The 16,516-nt window shown below is 36.7% G+C and overlaps 1 protein-coding gene across 1 annotated transcript in view; it reads right to left on the bottom strand.

The window, feature by feature from the left end:
• Positions 1 to 16,079, bottom strand: part of LOC118750742 — a 32,795-nt gene extending 16,716 nt beyond the window's left edge. The window contains 8 exon segments of the mRNA XM_036485476.1: positions 3,082 to 3,237; positions 3,308 to 3,462; positions 3,519 to 3,811; positions 3,813 to 3,826; positions 3,894 to 4,770; positions 5,654 to 5,951; positions 6,011 to 6,901; positions 15,726 to 16,079. Coding sequence (XP_036341369.1) covers positions 3,082 to 3,237; positions 3,308 to 3,462; positions 3,519 to 3,811; positions 3,813 to 3,826; positions 3,894 to 4,770; positions 5,654 to 5,951; positions 6,011 to 6,696 — 2,479 coding nt within the window. The 5' untranslated portion in view covers positions 6,697 to 6,901; positions 15,726 to 16,079.
• Positions 16,080 to 16,516: the final 437 nt, after the last annotated feature.

Here is a 16,516-nt window from a genome sequence, read left to right on the forward strand (position 1 = left end):
GTCAAAATGGCGCTTACGACAATCTTTTACCCAGGCGACGAAATAAATGGTGAGTGTCGATCCTATTCTCGCGGGTTTTTCCAAGACTTGGCGTATTGTGAATAACGGATCTATAATGAATTTGCCAGCGCTCGAATCGTCACATACGATATCGTATTACTCGTCACGTAAAAACACATTTTTCGGATTATGACATAGGTGAACGTACTCTTTATCCCATTCAGGTTATACGACTGACGTATCACGTAATTTTCTTTCGTATAGTTTTCGATCCGTGAACAGATGTTACGATTCGAGCCCAGGTCTAAAGCCCCAATGATAAATCCATCTAGTTCGTTGACGGTGGGCTTCAGTCTTTCACACATTCACTCGATAAGACCTTGTAAACTATGCTTCGAAGGCTGATCCCGCGGTAGTTGGCGCGTATGGCGGGGTCGCCTTTCTTGTAGATTGGGCAGAACACACTTAAATTCCAGTCGTCGGCGGGCCGTCAGCTCCAGTAGCGTTAATGTGTTTCAGCCGCGTAATCGGTATTCATTCCTCGTCATAGTCAGGCAGCGGGACACCGACTCCATCGTCATCGACTGGGGGCTCCGGTTCGTGTTCTCCACTACTGCCAGTCAGGGTGGAAAAGTGTTCCCTCCATAATTTAAGAACATTCTGGCGGCCGCTGTGGAGTAGTGGTAAGCAGTGCGCGCTTTTACTTCGCAGGGCCTGGGTTCAAGCCCTGGTAAAAGCAAAAAAGCAACATCGCAACAAAAAAAAACACAAAAATGTAGAAAAAAGATTTTTCCTAACCTCCGAGTATATTTCTGCCACGAAAAACAGCTTCTCATAAAAATACAAACGCCGTTCAGAGTCGGCGTAAAATTTTGGGTCCCTCCCATTTGTGTGACAACATCAAGGCGCACGCCACAAATCAGAGGAGAAGCTCGCCCAAACACTAACATATGTGTAAGCGCCAATTATTATTATTCAGTCTCTAGGTCGCCATTCAGTAAATCGTCTAACTTTCTCAAAAAATATTCGGGCGTTTTTCCTGTTGGCCAGCATTACAAGCTCTTCGCACTCACGTATTTCGGCCTCTCTCTTCTTAATGCGGCAAATACGTCTCGCTTCCCTCTTCAGTTCCCTACAACGGTCCGACATGGCTCGCGTTCGCAGCGTGGCCTTGTAGGCGGCATCTTTTTTCTCTGCAGCTTCCTGGCACTCCTCATCGTACCAATTGTTCTTTCGCGCTCGCTGAAATCCGACTGTTTCTTCGGTGGCGGTACTTAATGAGCGAGAAACGTGGCTCCACTGATCGCGTATGTCGATTTGTTGAAGAGTGCTCTCAGATAGCAGGTGTGTGAGACGAGTGGCGAATAAATTGGCCGTCTGTTGTGATTGCAGCTTTTCGATGTTAAGCTTTCCTTGCATTGTTGAGCGCATATTTTTTGCTGCACAGAGGGTGGGTGCGTATCTTGGCTGCAACTAAGGGCTATTTTCACCAACTCTGGTTAACACTAATCGCCAGTTAAACATCGTTACCGATGGTACTGACTCCATTCATTTAGCATTGGGTAGGTAACGATGTTCAACTGGGGATAAATGTTAGCCCGAAATGGTGAAAACGTCCCTAAGTGTTGTGTCTGCAAACAAAAATCAGCTGTTCCTTTTGGCCGCGTACTTGGGTTTACACAAGTAAATTTTGCAGATACAATGGCAACACATTCACCCTTTTTTAATATATATTCACACTTCTATCGATGTTTTCATCATTGCTATTGGTTTTTCGAAGACAGTTGATTGTCTGGACACCTACTTTACTCAAACAATGTGACAACTAATACGTATTCTCAATTGTCTTGTCTTGTGTAAATGCAAGGTTATACAACTGTCAGCATTGCCGTACTTACTTGCGTCAAAAGATGAGTGTTGGCCAACGTTCGTTGGGTCCGTCGACGCAAGGATTGCCAATCTCTTAGTTAGTTATTTTCATCCTTGAGTGGAACGTACGCAAAGTACATATTCTGACGAGGCCATTCGTCGCTGTCGTCAAGCTCAACCAACGGAAGGCTCGGCAAGGATGCCAGTCAGACTGGGTTGGACCAGGGGAAGAGAAGCGTTAGTTCAGCGGGGTTCAGTGGGCACGGAAAGAGGTGTGTGAGATGACTCTTCGCCTGCCGGACATACGTTGGGCACATCTGAGTTTACCCTGCTGCAGTATCCAGAGCGGAGTTTTGTAAACAACTCTTTCTTTTATTCGCTTTTGTCTTTATTTTTATTCGTTTTTTTATATGAAACGAAAATGCTCAACTAACCTCATAATAGAAAAATTTGATGAGTTCAAGAAGACTAAAAGGCAATTTTCAAGTAACGAAAGGTAAATTGGCAAATAAAACGAAGTAAAAGCTTCTACTTTCACAACTTCCAAAATTTAATATGTCCGCCGTTCTGATGAAGCACCAAAGATGGAAATCAATTGTCCAACAACAGTGAGTTGGTTTTAAAAGCTGGAACGGAAGCATCCATAGGGAGCATAATTACAAAATTAATCATTATGCAGAAGGTTTGTGAAATTGCTGCTGAGCCATCCAACCTCAAATCAACAATGATGAAAATCGATAAGAAGCTGAGCGCATTAGAAAAATTGCAAGGAGAAAATGAGGAGCAAAATAAAAAACGCCCATCTCATGATGCCAACACGTTAATGCGAATGCGTTGGTGTCTGTCTACAGATATAATTAAGTATGAAATACCGCAAATAGCTAATGAAAGCTTAGTTTCATTGTTCTCTCAGCTTTGTAAGACAATCAACTTGGCTCTATTTACCATCCGCTCAGGTTTTCGCATGCGCCAGAAAAGCAGTGCAAATCTATTTACTATTATCTTCAAGTTTATTCTTATATGACCCCCACCTTTGTTCAAAGCGAATTATTATTACATTTGAAACATATGGTTAAACGAAATATATCACGCGGACGAAAGCTAGTACATGCATACATATATACTATAAGTGAATAAATATTATAAAGCTAACTTCGAAACGAAAAACCCTACACCACCGCATGTTTTAATTAAAACATAAACACGACTTACCAGTAATTTTGTGAACCTCAGATACAGAGGGTGATTCGCGCATAGCATCGGCCAAATCCTCCTTCAGTCTAGAATCCCCATGCGATACGGCAAAATCAGAATCCAAGTGATCGTGATGAAAACGATCCATAAGCTTAGGACTTTGCTCTATACTACCTAATGATTGAATTTTATGAACCAAAAAAAAATCAAAATCGATTCAACTTAAAATAAGTTGTCTACGTACTGTAAGAACCCGATTCGATGAGGACCGGCAAGGAGCAGCGCGCTGTAGCAGTGGCTGGCATACTTAATGGGTGCGATCGCATAGCTGCAGCTGTGGGCGTAGGCTTGGTTACCCCTATTTCCACGGCCTCGACATCGACATGGTTCAAATTAGACCTAAAATTCACAGTTGATTATTCAGTTTCAGTTTTTGAAAGATTTAGGTAAGAGACCCGCTGGGTGTGTTGTAGGTTTTGAACACGCATTGTGGCCCCATCCAAAGGCGACGATGTGGTCCGGCGTGTGTTATTATTTCTACTTGTGATACCCAACTCTCGGTTTTTTCCTCCACGTCATCAAAATTATGTATACTATCCAACATTAAACAGGAATATCGATCCTTCATTAACCAATTATCATTTGTTAATGGTGGCATCAATTCATGAGATCCATCTCTTCGTCTACCAAGATTCCATTGCGCTTTAGCTTCCACTTCCAATTCAATTGGAGTGTCATCACAAATTTTTTTCTTTGGCTATATCTATCAAAAAATATCCTATCTTAGTATTATATACTTAATGAAGAAAAACAATATATATGTATATTACTTGATGCAAGTTTCGTATCCAAATCGTATTGAATTAGAGCACCATGGCCAGCCATGACGAAAAGCGAATCAACTGCCTTGCGCTGAATCCGATGTGATGCTTCCCGAGTGACATTTGGTGGTTCAAGTAACCAAGAACGAGATTTTGCAAAAATAGCACATACACTCAAAGGTTTTCCATTGTCATCTGACAACGAAGAGTGTCTTTGTCGCTGTGAGGCGCTAGATGTACCACCAGTACTCACACCGATTTTACCGTGCATAGCAAGCCCCGCAGATCCAGGAGGAGAACCGAGCGCAAATGGCTGTCGTAGCTGAGCCAAAGCCAAAACAATTGTAGGACGTGGAAATGGTGGGAGTGTCGTATTGTGGTACGGTTGCAGTGATTGCATAAAAGTCGTACTTTCCGAATGAGAAATTGGAGAATTTGATCGTCCATCTGCTGACAAGCCTGCAGATCGATGAAACCGGGACAGTTTATTAACAACATGTAACGAAGTATGTGTCCGCACACCCATTGGACCACCGTACGGTGTTATTGGGAAGACGTGAGTAGTTCCACGCAAAGTTGAAACCGCTACCCATCTTGAGTCCAGAGAAAATGCTATATTTTGAACCTTTGCACTGGTGTCGCCCCTATGTAATACATACAGATGATGTACCGCTGACAAACTAGCGCTTACTGGATGTGGTTGTATACGGAAAACATGGAAATCATGACCGCGCCTGTCTGCAGTTAACAACAACATGCCTGAGTTGTCGAACTCCATAGCCACAACAGCTTCTGAGTGGGCGATAAAATGAGCTACAATGGATTCATTGTCAATAACGCCAGTGCTGGATGTTGTTGAGTTGGGACTGTAGTCTTTATTGATTTGCTGAGAGAAAAAATTAAAAGCGCAAAAATATTACAAAAACTATGTACATTAAGTATTTTGCAGAAAAAAAGAAACAAATTCTCAAACATTTTTGATCGCCATTCTAAAAATTAGTGCGCCTGAGCCATACTACATACGCATTTTAAATGTCTTTCGATTTACTTCTTATTGCTTTCATGCTGCGGATATCTCAATCTCAACATTCATTTTCATTTTCATTAAGTTAATCTTTAAGCTTAGTATCCAGCTCTTAAGAAAACGGTCAAGAAAAAATTGCCATTATTTCGCGTGTGTGTCCAAGGAATTTTGACATTTTTTATACCTCACAGCCTGTTGCCTCACTCTTTCCTCAAGAAATAATGGAACGGGCATATATTTCTGTTGCAAACCTGAGTTGCCTTGTGCTCTTTTTTCACAAAAAAATTTAGAAAACCCTAGTAGAAAGCGTACTAAATTTCTGAAGAACTGCGTACTGCCTTAAGGAAATTTGACTCAAGAAAATTTCTTAGCCATTTCTTGTACGTCATTTTATATGGAGTTTTTGCTTTTCTTAAGAGCTGGATACTAAGCTTTACCCTAAACCGCTTAAGCACGTTTCGATAGTTCAGTATAAAGGCGGCAAGAAAGAGAGATCGAAGGGAGAAACCGAGAGTGATGGCAGAGAGAGAGAGAGAGAGAGAGTGGAGGAAGAGAGAGATACTTTCGTTGCTCGCCTTGTTAAATTATTTTCGTGACGAGGAAGTTCAATTTCAAAAAATATGCACTATTACAAATTTGGATTCAAGATTATGAGATAGCTTGCTACACTAATGTATTATTAAATATGGCGATCGATATTGTATGAGCATTTGGGTGTGTACGATTCGTTAATGCAATGTTTAACCTCCATATCCATTATAGTAACAATGCCCGGTTGTTTGGCTTCGACGCCAGTGCTGGAATCGAAACTACTATTTTTTGATAAGCTGCCACTGCCAGATGTTCCCGTCAAACCTGCTGCCACTTGCTCACCAAGCTCTCGCAATCCTTTACCAAACGACTTTGCGGCATTTAGTACAGTTGCTGTATAGCTGGCTATGCCCTCGCCATCCCAGCCGCCACCACTGCGTTTTGACGGAATTAACTTTTGCTCAGCATAGGCTAGCCAACGTTGTCCCAGAGCCACAGGGTTCGGATTAATGCTTAAGAAAACAATTACGTTTATACATCAGAAATTAGCATAGCTATAAATAAAACATACCCAGGACTCGGATAGCAAGTAGTTATAGAAAGTCGATCTTCCAGTGTACCGGCATCAAAAACAGCTAGACGTTCATGAAATACAGCCACCAAGGACGAACGATTTGCGAGTACATCAAGAATTGGATTTTTAAATTTAATCGTCTTCACTTGCTTTCCAGTCTTAAGAGATACAAAATTTAGGGTACAAAACTGTGGCTGCGTGGAAGCCGTACCGCTGTCCACTAATGCAATCAAAGGCCGTTTTTCGGCAAAAGCGTCCATCGTTTCATCAGCACGTCCATGCTCATCCGTAAATCGCGTAGGACCAGGTGTCGGCAGGACACGCAACGTCGAGACAACACCATGACGCCACGAGAGTACTTCAATAGCCTCGCCGTTTGCCGGTATTGCCCACACTTGTACACCAAGTCCATAACCGAGTACTAATAGCAACGGCGGAGCCACATGCCCTTCCATTTCCCAATCAGCGCCAAAGCATGGATCACTTATATCAGCAGTTGTCTCAAACCTTGCCCATATTATTGTGTCTTTGGGCTCAGTGTGCGACTGATGCGTCACCAACGTTACATCGCTAATAAACCCAATGGCGGAGTCCAGAATCGATCGATCACTCACAACCTGGGGCGGAACAATTGCAGGCACAGCTATGCCATGGGACTGGCGTCGAGGTGAGTCCGCAGACATCTTATTCCAATAACTCTCTGCCGAAGTTGTGCGCAAAGTAGCACAGAACTCCTAGAGAGCTGAATACCCAAGTGCAATTTGTAATTCGATATCGACTTCAGCAACTTTTTAATCCGAAGCTTTATAGATCTATATGTATTCGATTATCGTATTGCACGGATGTATGTATGTATATATAATAATTGTGTGTGCAAAATCGCGCTTTCTGAAATTTTAAAATATATTGTAAAATTAAAAATAAAACAAGCACATGCTTCAAAGATTATAAAAATGTGATTTTATATTTCGAAACTGTATGGTGGAAAGTGTGTTCTAATATCTATTTGATACACAAAAAATTATCACGGCTGTATTTTTTCCTGATATATTACCTACATATGTTCCATTTAGTTAAACAATATAAGAATATTGTAGTATGTACCACAAAAACGTATATTTTCTATAAAAAATCATAACTCAGAAAAAAAAACTTCGCTATTAGAGATTTGGGTTGATTGTAGTTCAAAGTGTCTCTTTCCCGGTAAAAAAGTTTGAGAGAAAAAAAAATACACTTTTTGAGAAATTAAATTTAAAAAAAAATTGCACTTATTTTTATTGTTAAATAAAAAATTTTAAATAATGAAAATCAATAATTATATCATTCTATCTTGAAGTGACAAGAATTACTGACATTTGATTAAAAACATTGTTGGAATCTATTAAATTTTGACAAAGTTATGGGCATTTTAAAAAACATTCTCACTGTCAATTCGAATATCGATTTTTGCATGAAAAACAAAATCGCGTTTATTTCGGCCGAACATTTTTTCCGAGCCAATAGAAAAAATACGTCTCATTATTTGGACCAACAAACAATATATTTGAGTTTGGTCGAAATTAAAAATCATGCTCGTACCTGACCGGTTGTCTGGAAATGGAAAGCATCTCCTGTTTTTGAATTGAGTTTTCTTGAAATAAATTTTACTCAATGTAGCATGTAAAAATTTCATACACTCAGCGAAGCGGGTGAGGGCGATCTAGTATCTAATATATCTGACTCATGAACCAAAATTTTAAGTTGGGTACACATTTTTAGAGGTTGCATCGGGTGAACAACAATTTATCGATTCGAGAAATTAATGCGCTGATGAAAAAACGAAAACTCATATATCGAGACGATAAAGTGGCCGGTAATCTAAAGGTTAGATGAGGAAACGGCCCTAAAAGTTGTTAAGCTTGATCTGACTTTTTAGCAATTTTTTTTTATTTTATACATATTTTACACATATTAGGTGGCTGATTCGGATCCGGCGTCAATAAAGTATATACATAACGGACTTTCTATTTTTAATTCATCCCAAATAGTTAAAAAAGTTTTAGGTATGCAGGTATCTATAACCGTGCCCAAGTGCTAAAAGGAAGATTTACGGGTTTTTACGCGTTGGCGACGGCGAGTACCGCAGACGATGGGACGATGAGCTGTATGAGCTTTACAACGATATGGACATAGTGCAGCGGATTAAAATACGATTTTTTAATTATATGGTTGGTAGGCGTGGTCGCTATTCGATCTTGCCCATTTTATGAGGTGAAGTTGTTAGTCATTCAGACATAATTTGTGCAAAATTTCATTGCGATATCTATCCTAGTTCTTAATATAATAATTAAATTACCCTAATAGAGTAGATTGGACCACTGTGCAGCGTGTGGAACAAACCTTATGTAATAAACACTACGATATAAACTACAAAAAAAGTATAGATGGGTACACGAGTTATACCATTAGTTAACATTTATTTGAAAAGTTCGCCCTACTACTATTCTTTTGACAGCAGCTGTATATGCATATGTACATACATACATACATATAGCCTATACTAACTGCATAGTTAGAGAGACCATTCGTGCCGCTGAGTTTTTTTTTATGTCGGGACGTATAAGTGTCCTGATTTTTCATATTTGTACCGATTAAGTCCCGATTTTCAGTGTTTTCTTTATTCATTTATTAAGACTGGCTCTGTACTCTGGGCCAAAAAAAAATTCGTACAAACGAGGCAGCACTTTCGTTATCACAAAAGCCATAAAATAAAAGTAAGTCATAAACATAGCCAGCATGCTTATTAATAATATAATTAATGCAATTATAAAAAATAATACTAATACCCACGATGTAGAGAAGAAAGGTGGCGCCCATCTCGGTACCGCTATTCCGCTCTCAGAGAATTTGACAGAATTGCTGTTTGAATGACGTCACACTTGTGCAACTTGTTTACGTTTCTCTTGCAAAATTTCATCTTGTTCTCCCATTCTTGTTCGCGTTTTGGCATTTCTCTCTCACAGCTGCACCAGTGTGACGTCACGCAAAAATTATTCTCAAAATTCCTCCCTGATGGGCGCAATCTTGTATTCATCATTCTTGACTAATACCCTCAAAAAATCGTGGATATGAAAAACAAAGGCTGTAGCTAAGGTGACGAAAATATAAATACGAAAGGGACATTTTACCTTTTTAGGCTATTCCCCTTTCGATTATTTAATGTTTACTACTTTTTATGAAAGTGTGGCTCGTTATCTGACAAAGATCATGTAAGTCCATGGTGAAATAATAATGTGTTGTCACCAGCGTTACAGTAATGCCTACTCTATTCATTTCAATTTCATTTCTGGTCAAAATGGTGTAGACAATTTTGTGAGAAAAGTATCCGTAGGTATCACTAACTACGTTTTTTCGCACGTATTATTTGCAAATAACAAAATGCAAAATGGTAAACTTTGCGGTATTAATGCTGAGTTAATTTTTTATTTGCAAATAACTAAATCACGCAAATAAGTATTGATTAGTGGTACTATTTGCAAATAAGCGCAAGACGCCGCCATTCTTAAGGCGCTGGCCCAATGCAGGCTTGCTCTGCACGCCTTGCTTACTTTAATCTGCTTTGATTTACTTCAAAAACTCGTTTGGCCAAATGGCGGCTTGGAACGCTGCCAAAGCAACCAGCTGCGTATGTAGTTAAAAAGTCAAGGTCTGTTTCCTTACACTAAGAATAATTTTGCCATAAAATTCCAGAAAATTAAAAAAAAAGAAATACAAAATAATCTTTTCAGATTTATTTTTAAATGAATGTGAATTAATTTTTGCATTTCAATGGAATGATAATAATTATACATACATATAAACCTATATGTACATTTATTAGAGACAAAAAACTGAAAAAAATCGATTTTTCAAGAGACGATTTACCAGTAGTTTGACATCATAAATATCGCTAGCTTTGTGTGAAAAGTTCATAAGTCTACATTTTATGAAACCTCAAATTTTGACATATAAAGTAAGAGAAATTAAGGACTCCGGTACTTGTTTTATTTCTTCTCGTTTATATTCAATGAAAGATAAATTTTATGAGTCCAAAAGAGGCCCCGAATATGGAATAAGGCCAAAATAATACGAAATTTTTTAACAGAGATCGAATCCGCGCAAAATGTTGTATTCAAAGTTCCTGTAAAATTTGTAAAATTGGACTTAGCAACTTTTCACTTTAAGCCAGCGACATGTTAAATATAAATATGGAAACATAGATTACTTTTTATTAAACTTTGAATTACTAATATTATACATATATTTTTTTAAATTACGTAAGACAATTTTTGTACATAAAAGTCTGCAGCAGTTTGTTTGAATTGATTTAGAACGGGAACATATTTTTTTGTCAAAAGCCTACGAAACGCTTTCAAATAAAACATTTGCCTATTTGAAACTTTGAGGCGCTTAAAGCAAGTGAAGACGTTTTAGTATATTCCAAATAACTTTTGACAGTTTTCAAAGCTAAGCAAGCAAAGCAAGCCTGCATTGGGCCAGCGCCTTTAGGTTCATTTTCTTTTCCGATGGTCATCTTTTGCCTTTTAATAATCAAAACGTTGCCATTTTAAATTGTATTTTCATTTTCGATGGTCATATTATTGCCTTTTTATTATCAGGCAATATTAAAAAAGAATAAACAGTGAGTTAGGTATTTGCAATCATTTTTGGTAAAATATATACTGTATATATCCAACTGATTATTGAAGCAGTGCCTCAGATGGCTACGATAATGCACTTTGGTCTAACAATTTAAACGCATAATTTTTTTATAATATAACTGATAGAATTCAAAAATGTAATTTTTAAAAGTTAACGAAAATAAAGGTCGTAATAAAATTTCCTTTAGAGTTAAGATATTTAAAAACTAAGTACGCATATACATGTACTTCAGAACCATATATGTAATACTCCTATATTGGCAGTAAGAGCTAGTACCGTCCGAAAGCACTACAGTACAGATATATCAATAAACACGTACGAAAGAAAAGGAACACATACGTTTATAAATAAACATGTACACAACACATATACAAAAACGGCACTCAAGTACACAATACATTGACTAAAACGGTACTAGACTGTCTCGCTTTGATTTCGGAATGCTTACACATTGAGAAGTTAGCTTACTGCCAATATAGAAGTGTTACATATATGTTCAGAACTAAAGGAAAAAATACAATAATAAAATAATAAAATTCCATATGGGCTAATATGTCATTGTTAGTAGAATTTAAGAAATCAAAATAACGGTATAATTTAGTTTGTTTTAATATGAATAAATGAAATACGAAAATAGTCGTCTGCAGTTAATTCCCGAGTTGATCCGGATCAACGCTGCCGTCTGTTTATGCTTTAAGTGACATCACCTGATATTAGGTTTGTTCCACAAGCTACTCGAAGTCACTTCGAGTTACACATACGTTTGAGTTTCGGTCGCTTAACAAAAAATTTTGCACGTGAAAGCAACAACAAAGTTAGCTAGCAAGGATGGACGATAGCGAGTTTGGTTGTACCTCATTGAGTTCGTTCGTTTCGCCACTCGCTAATTGTTGGCGAATCGATGACGGCTATAGTAAGTTATATTTTATTTTTTTCTCTTTGTTTTGTTTTAAATAAAACTATATTAAGCCTTTTTATTCTAATAACAAAATTGTATGTTCGGACTCGATGCTTTAGAAATGTCCCGATTTTTGGCACCAGAAATCTGGTCACCTAGTAAATAAATATGTACATATGGTCACCTGTGGGGCTATTCTCAAACGATAATAATGCAAAAGACGTAACATCTCGTAAATGAAATTGAAAAAGTCGTGACTAATATTTTATTTTTTTTTTTCATAAAATTATGTGGGGAGATGTAATTCGATGAAATCCATAATATAAATGAAAAAGAGAATATGGAATTTTTTATTTTTTATTAGTACGACTTTATGCATTTCAACGCTGATGTTTGTTGCGTGTTTTTGCATTTCTGGTGACGATATGTACATACCTACATACATATATCCGTATACATACATATGTATGTATATTAACTTTTATAGGCATATACCTAAGTATATACACACACTTTTCTGATATACATACCCAGCAAACACAGTTTCGAACGTTTGAGAAAAATTTATTTCTCAATTTGATATCAAATGTTTTTCTCAAAGAATTCTCAAATTGAAAACAAGGTTTACATTTTACATTTTAAATTCATTTGAGCTTAATTTGAAGAAACATGGCAAGTGTCAAATGATATGAAAGTGCGCAGTTTAATCAAAAATTGTAAGCCTAAAATTATAATCGATTAAAAAAACATTGAACACAAAAAAATATGCAAAGAGAAAGCCCACAAATAGTCGATTAGATGTTTGCGCGGCTTTGCATTCCTTCAAGACGAATTTATTAGAAATTACTTTATCTTAATTTTTTCTATAGTTATGCATGTACATCGTGAAGAAGAAATAAATATGAAATATACATTTTTTATAATAAATTTTATTTCCACATTTGAAGTAAAATTTAAAAATAACCTTTGAAATTGATTTGAGTTTACCATATTTTCAAATGTCGATCAAGCTCCCTTTTTATTGAGAAGCCGCTATTTTCAAATCAATATCAAATCATTTCAAATCGTCTGACATTATGGTTTGCTGGGTATATACATACATATGTATGGATGTATGGTATACATAAAAGTGTATTTGTTTGTAGGTGAGCAGCTGATTATTTGAGTATATATGTACTCAAATATGCGACCTGACCTTAGTATTTGTTCACTGCAGATCCCTTTCCTGTAATTTCCTTTACCTCAAGTTATTTACATACATATGTACATCCCTAGGGCTTAATTTGACACGCCTTTTTCTTTCTTTGAATTGTATAGTCCAACACAGCCATGATACTGATCTGCGTATTCCGATTGTTTACAATTTTTTGTAATTTCGACGTTCGTTTGTAAGTGTGTATGGATTTCTTACCAAGAACTTTTTAATCTTAGATATTTGTTTTCAGCTTCTCAGTATACTTTGAACACTACCAATTACCACTTAAAAAATTGCACTAAAAGCACCTAAACTCTGCTTATTATTTGTTTGCGTACGACTCGGATGTTGTGCACAAACAAAGAAAAAATTACGAAATCGAATATTTTTGCTCTATTCGCTGTTCAACATTTCCTTTGTTAGTATTTTCATTTCTCGTCTCTTCTTTATCCCTAGGCAGGGTTGCCAGATTTAAAAATTTATCTCCGCAAAAGGTTTTCCAACTTGACTTTTACGGAAAATCTAAAAAAAAATATACAAATTATCAATAATTTCACTACAAACCTTCACGATGGCCGTATCGTCACTTTTACTGACGTAGGTATGCAGTTTTATAGCTCATTAAATTTAAGAAGGTAAAAGTGAATACGAAGATGCTAAGAAATCGCGTTGGATTTTAATATTTTTTTTTTGACTGGCGGTGCTAGGCATTTTCTTCTATACAAAAGGCACAATCCTAAGATAAAACGTGAGTGAAGTAAACCACTACATGGCTTCTTATATTTTCAAATAACAAATATTTAGGCCCCTATTGCGAGTGTCGACTGGCAGTAGAATAGAAATTTGTCGATCGAGTCGAACATCTTTTATTTTGCTATTGTGTAACTTGATCGATAAAAATTTGTACTATTGTGAATGGTCGATAGAATTGTAAACAGCTGTTTGTTTGTTTACATTTGTTTCTTGAGTGTTTTATTTACATCATTTTTTAAATAATTGCTTTTATTATAAAATTAAAAAAATGGACACAGTTGAAATATGGTTTAGTGAAGAAGAAGTGGATCCGAAGGTAATAGATTAGTAGAGTTAGCTAAAGCAAGGAGGGAATTGCGAGATTCGTCGGATCCCTTGGACTTGGAAGGTGTATGTACATGTGTGAGTTTTATGAATAGAAGTTGCGTTTCCGATGCTTCACAGTTTTTAGGCTTTACATGATTTGCAGGAAAAGCTGTTTTCCTCATTAATAAACTTTATGGAAGTTTAAGAAATACGGTACGGTTAAGTTTTTTGTACAATGATGTTGGGTTTTTGTGTCCAAACGCGTGACCCGATTTTAAAAACTTTAACATAACAAGTGTATTGAAAGAATTCAACTTTAATTTAAAATAAAGATTTCAAATTTCCGAGCACTAGTCAATTAATAAATTATGCAGTTTTTTTGTATAAACTTTTGATGTTGGCTCTGCGCAAAAACACTGTGGATGGCGTAGCCGGAGTTATATGCACAAGAAATATTGTATATGTATCTTTTCCAATAGAAGCGGAGCTTCCTACCCTACTCTTTCCGGAAATTCCTTTGCCTATGTCTTCACTCTCCTGCATCAGTACGAACAACCGCGCAAGTTGCCTTTTGTTGCTTATAATTTTTGATCTGTAATTCAGACACATACATGCATATGTATATTTCACAATTTTTTACAACTTCCAGTTCAATTGACTTACTTTTTATCCATTATAGTACCACTTTCTTATGTAAATTTTATAAACGCAAACTCCAACGACTAAAAAACAGCAATAGAAGGATGAGCGATTAAAAAGTATTCACAGTCGCTAATTGAGCGACTAAGCGACACTCGCAATAGCATCGATAATCGATAATCGCTTAATAGTCGTTTATCTACTGCCAGTCGACATTCGCAATAGGGGTGTTAATATGGACCACATTAAAATCTGCTTTTCATATAAAAATTCGTACGTGTCCCACCCGCAACAAACGTTGTCCCACCCGTGACAGAGGAATTTCGGATTTTTTTTATAATAAAGAAAATTGCTTTCAAGACCTGACGTGTCTGAAAGGGGGCTTACAGGTATTGTCTTCCCAGAGAGTGCTGCCTTATTTTCATTTTGACGCATTTCAATATTGATTCTTTTACTTTTAGCTGGCATTGCCTTTTTGTTTTCACTCAATTTAATTTTTAAAATTTTTCAAAACAAGAGAAGAACGTTTGAAAAAAGTGTGCAATAAATATATTGAATTTGTATAGATACTAATCAAATGTTTTTTTTTGGCTTTTGCAAATTAAGTAAATTCTCTGCAAGGTTCGCTTAAAATTCGTACACATATATGGAATGTTGTGTATGAAAATATTCCCTTTCCCTAGCAGTAAACCTTTAAGTGTGGGCAACTATATTTTTCAAATAAGGCAGATCGGAATATGCGTTCTCTGGGAAGACAATACCTGTAATTATTGTACCATGGCTTTCTTACGTTAAATTTTGTTTTAATATTGTTAAATCCTATTGACCTTTCTCGTTCTCAAAACGCGGCAGTCTGCGATTTCGGCACGACGAAAAGAACTGTGAATGTTGGAATAAATCGCTGCAGCAAAATCGTATAAGTGTGTGGTTAATTTAAACGTTTTAAATTAAAACTATGGTCGGCATTGTCGACAGAATCGCATAGGTGTATGCGACGGCTTGCCACGTCCAACAGCCACTTCAATTCGGCTCGATCACATCATTTGCAAAACTTGGAAATAACTACATCACTTTTACTATCAGGGTTGTAGTCTGGCATCATTAATGTCAGCGAAAAAAACACGAAAACAAAGCAGCATAAATGGCATAAACGAAACAAAAGAGAAAACGAGTACATGCATACATGGATACAAGCACACACATACATGCCATATACATAAATATGAGGATTTTTTGCTTACAAGTTATGACGCAGTTTGGTAAAAGTTTTCAAAAAATATGCACAATAAACCAAGCATCTAGCAACCAATGTTGTTTAGTTTAATTATTTGATAATGCGCGATTACAATTTCCATTAAATTCTTGACAATTAGTTCCTGCAATGGTATGAGAAGTCACCTTTGAAGCTCTTGAAATTTCGCAAATACTGGTTTTTACTCAGCTTCAGAGAAATCCGATTTTATTTTATTGCTAATATGCAATATTTTATATTTAATCACTGAACCGACTTTACTATTGTTACTATTTTCAATTCATTTAATCTGCGCATTGGGATGTAACGATACAAGTAAATACAAGTGCATACTCGATACATTACTTTAAAATCCGAGGGTTTTTGGTGTCGATACTTTTGGGCCAAGCACCGAGTATTTATCGAAAGGAGGTACTCTAAAGTAGCCATTACACGTGGCAAGTGCAAGACATTCTCTAAAGTCTGTCAAGTCAGTACAAAAATGCAGCGAGAGCGTAAAAGCAAAAAGAGCGTAAAATTGAGAAGAGAAATCTAGCATAAAAAGTTATTGAACACAAAACTAGTAAAAATTGCAAGTGAACAGTTGTGGAACTCATTTGACATTTCTGCTGTAAACATTTTACAATTTATAAAACAGTTTTAGGGCCGGTTACTCAATGTCTGGTTAACACTAATCTCCGGTTAAACATAGTTATCGCCGTTACCGACTCCCTGTTATATGCATGGAGTCAAAGTCGTCGATAACGATGTTTAACCGCCGATTAATGTTAACCAGACATT

This window comes from Rhagoletis pomonella, unplaced genomic scaffold (genome assembly GCF_013731165.1).
Source record: "Rhagoletis pomonella isolate Grant_MI unplaced genomic scaffold, Rhpom_1.0 Rhpom_scaffold_00382, whole genome shotgun sequence".
Taxonomy (NCBI): domain Eukaryota; kingdom Metazoa; phylum Arthropoda; class Insecta; order Diptera; family Tephritidae; genus Rhagoletis; species Rhagoletis pomonella.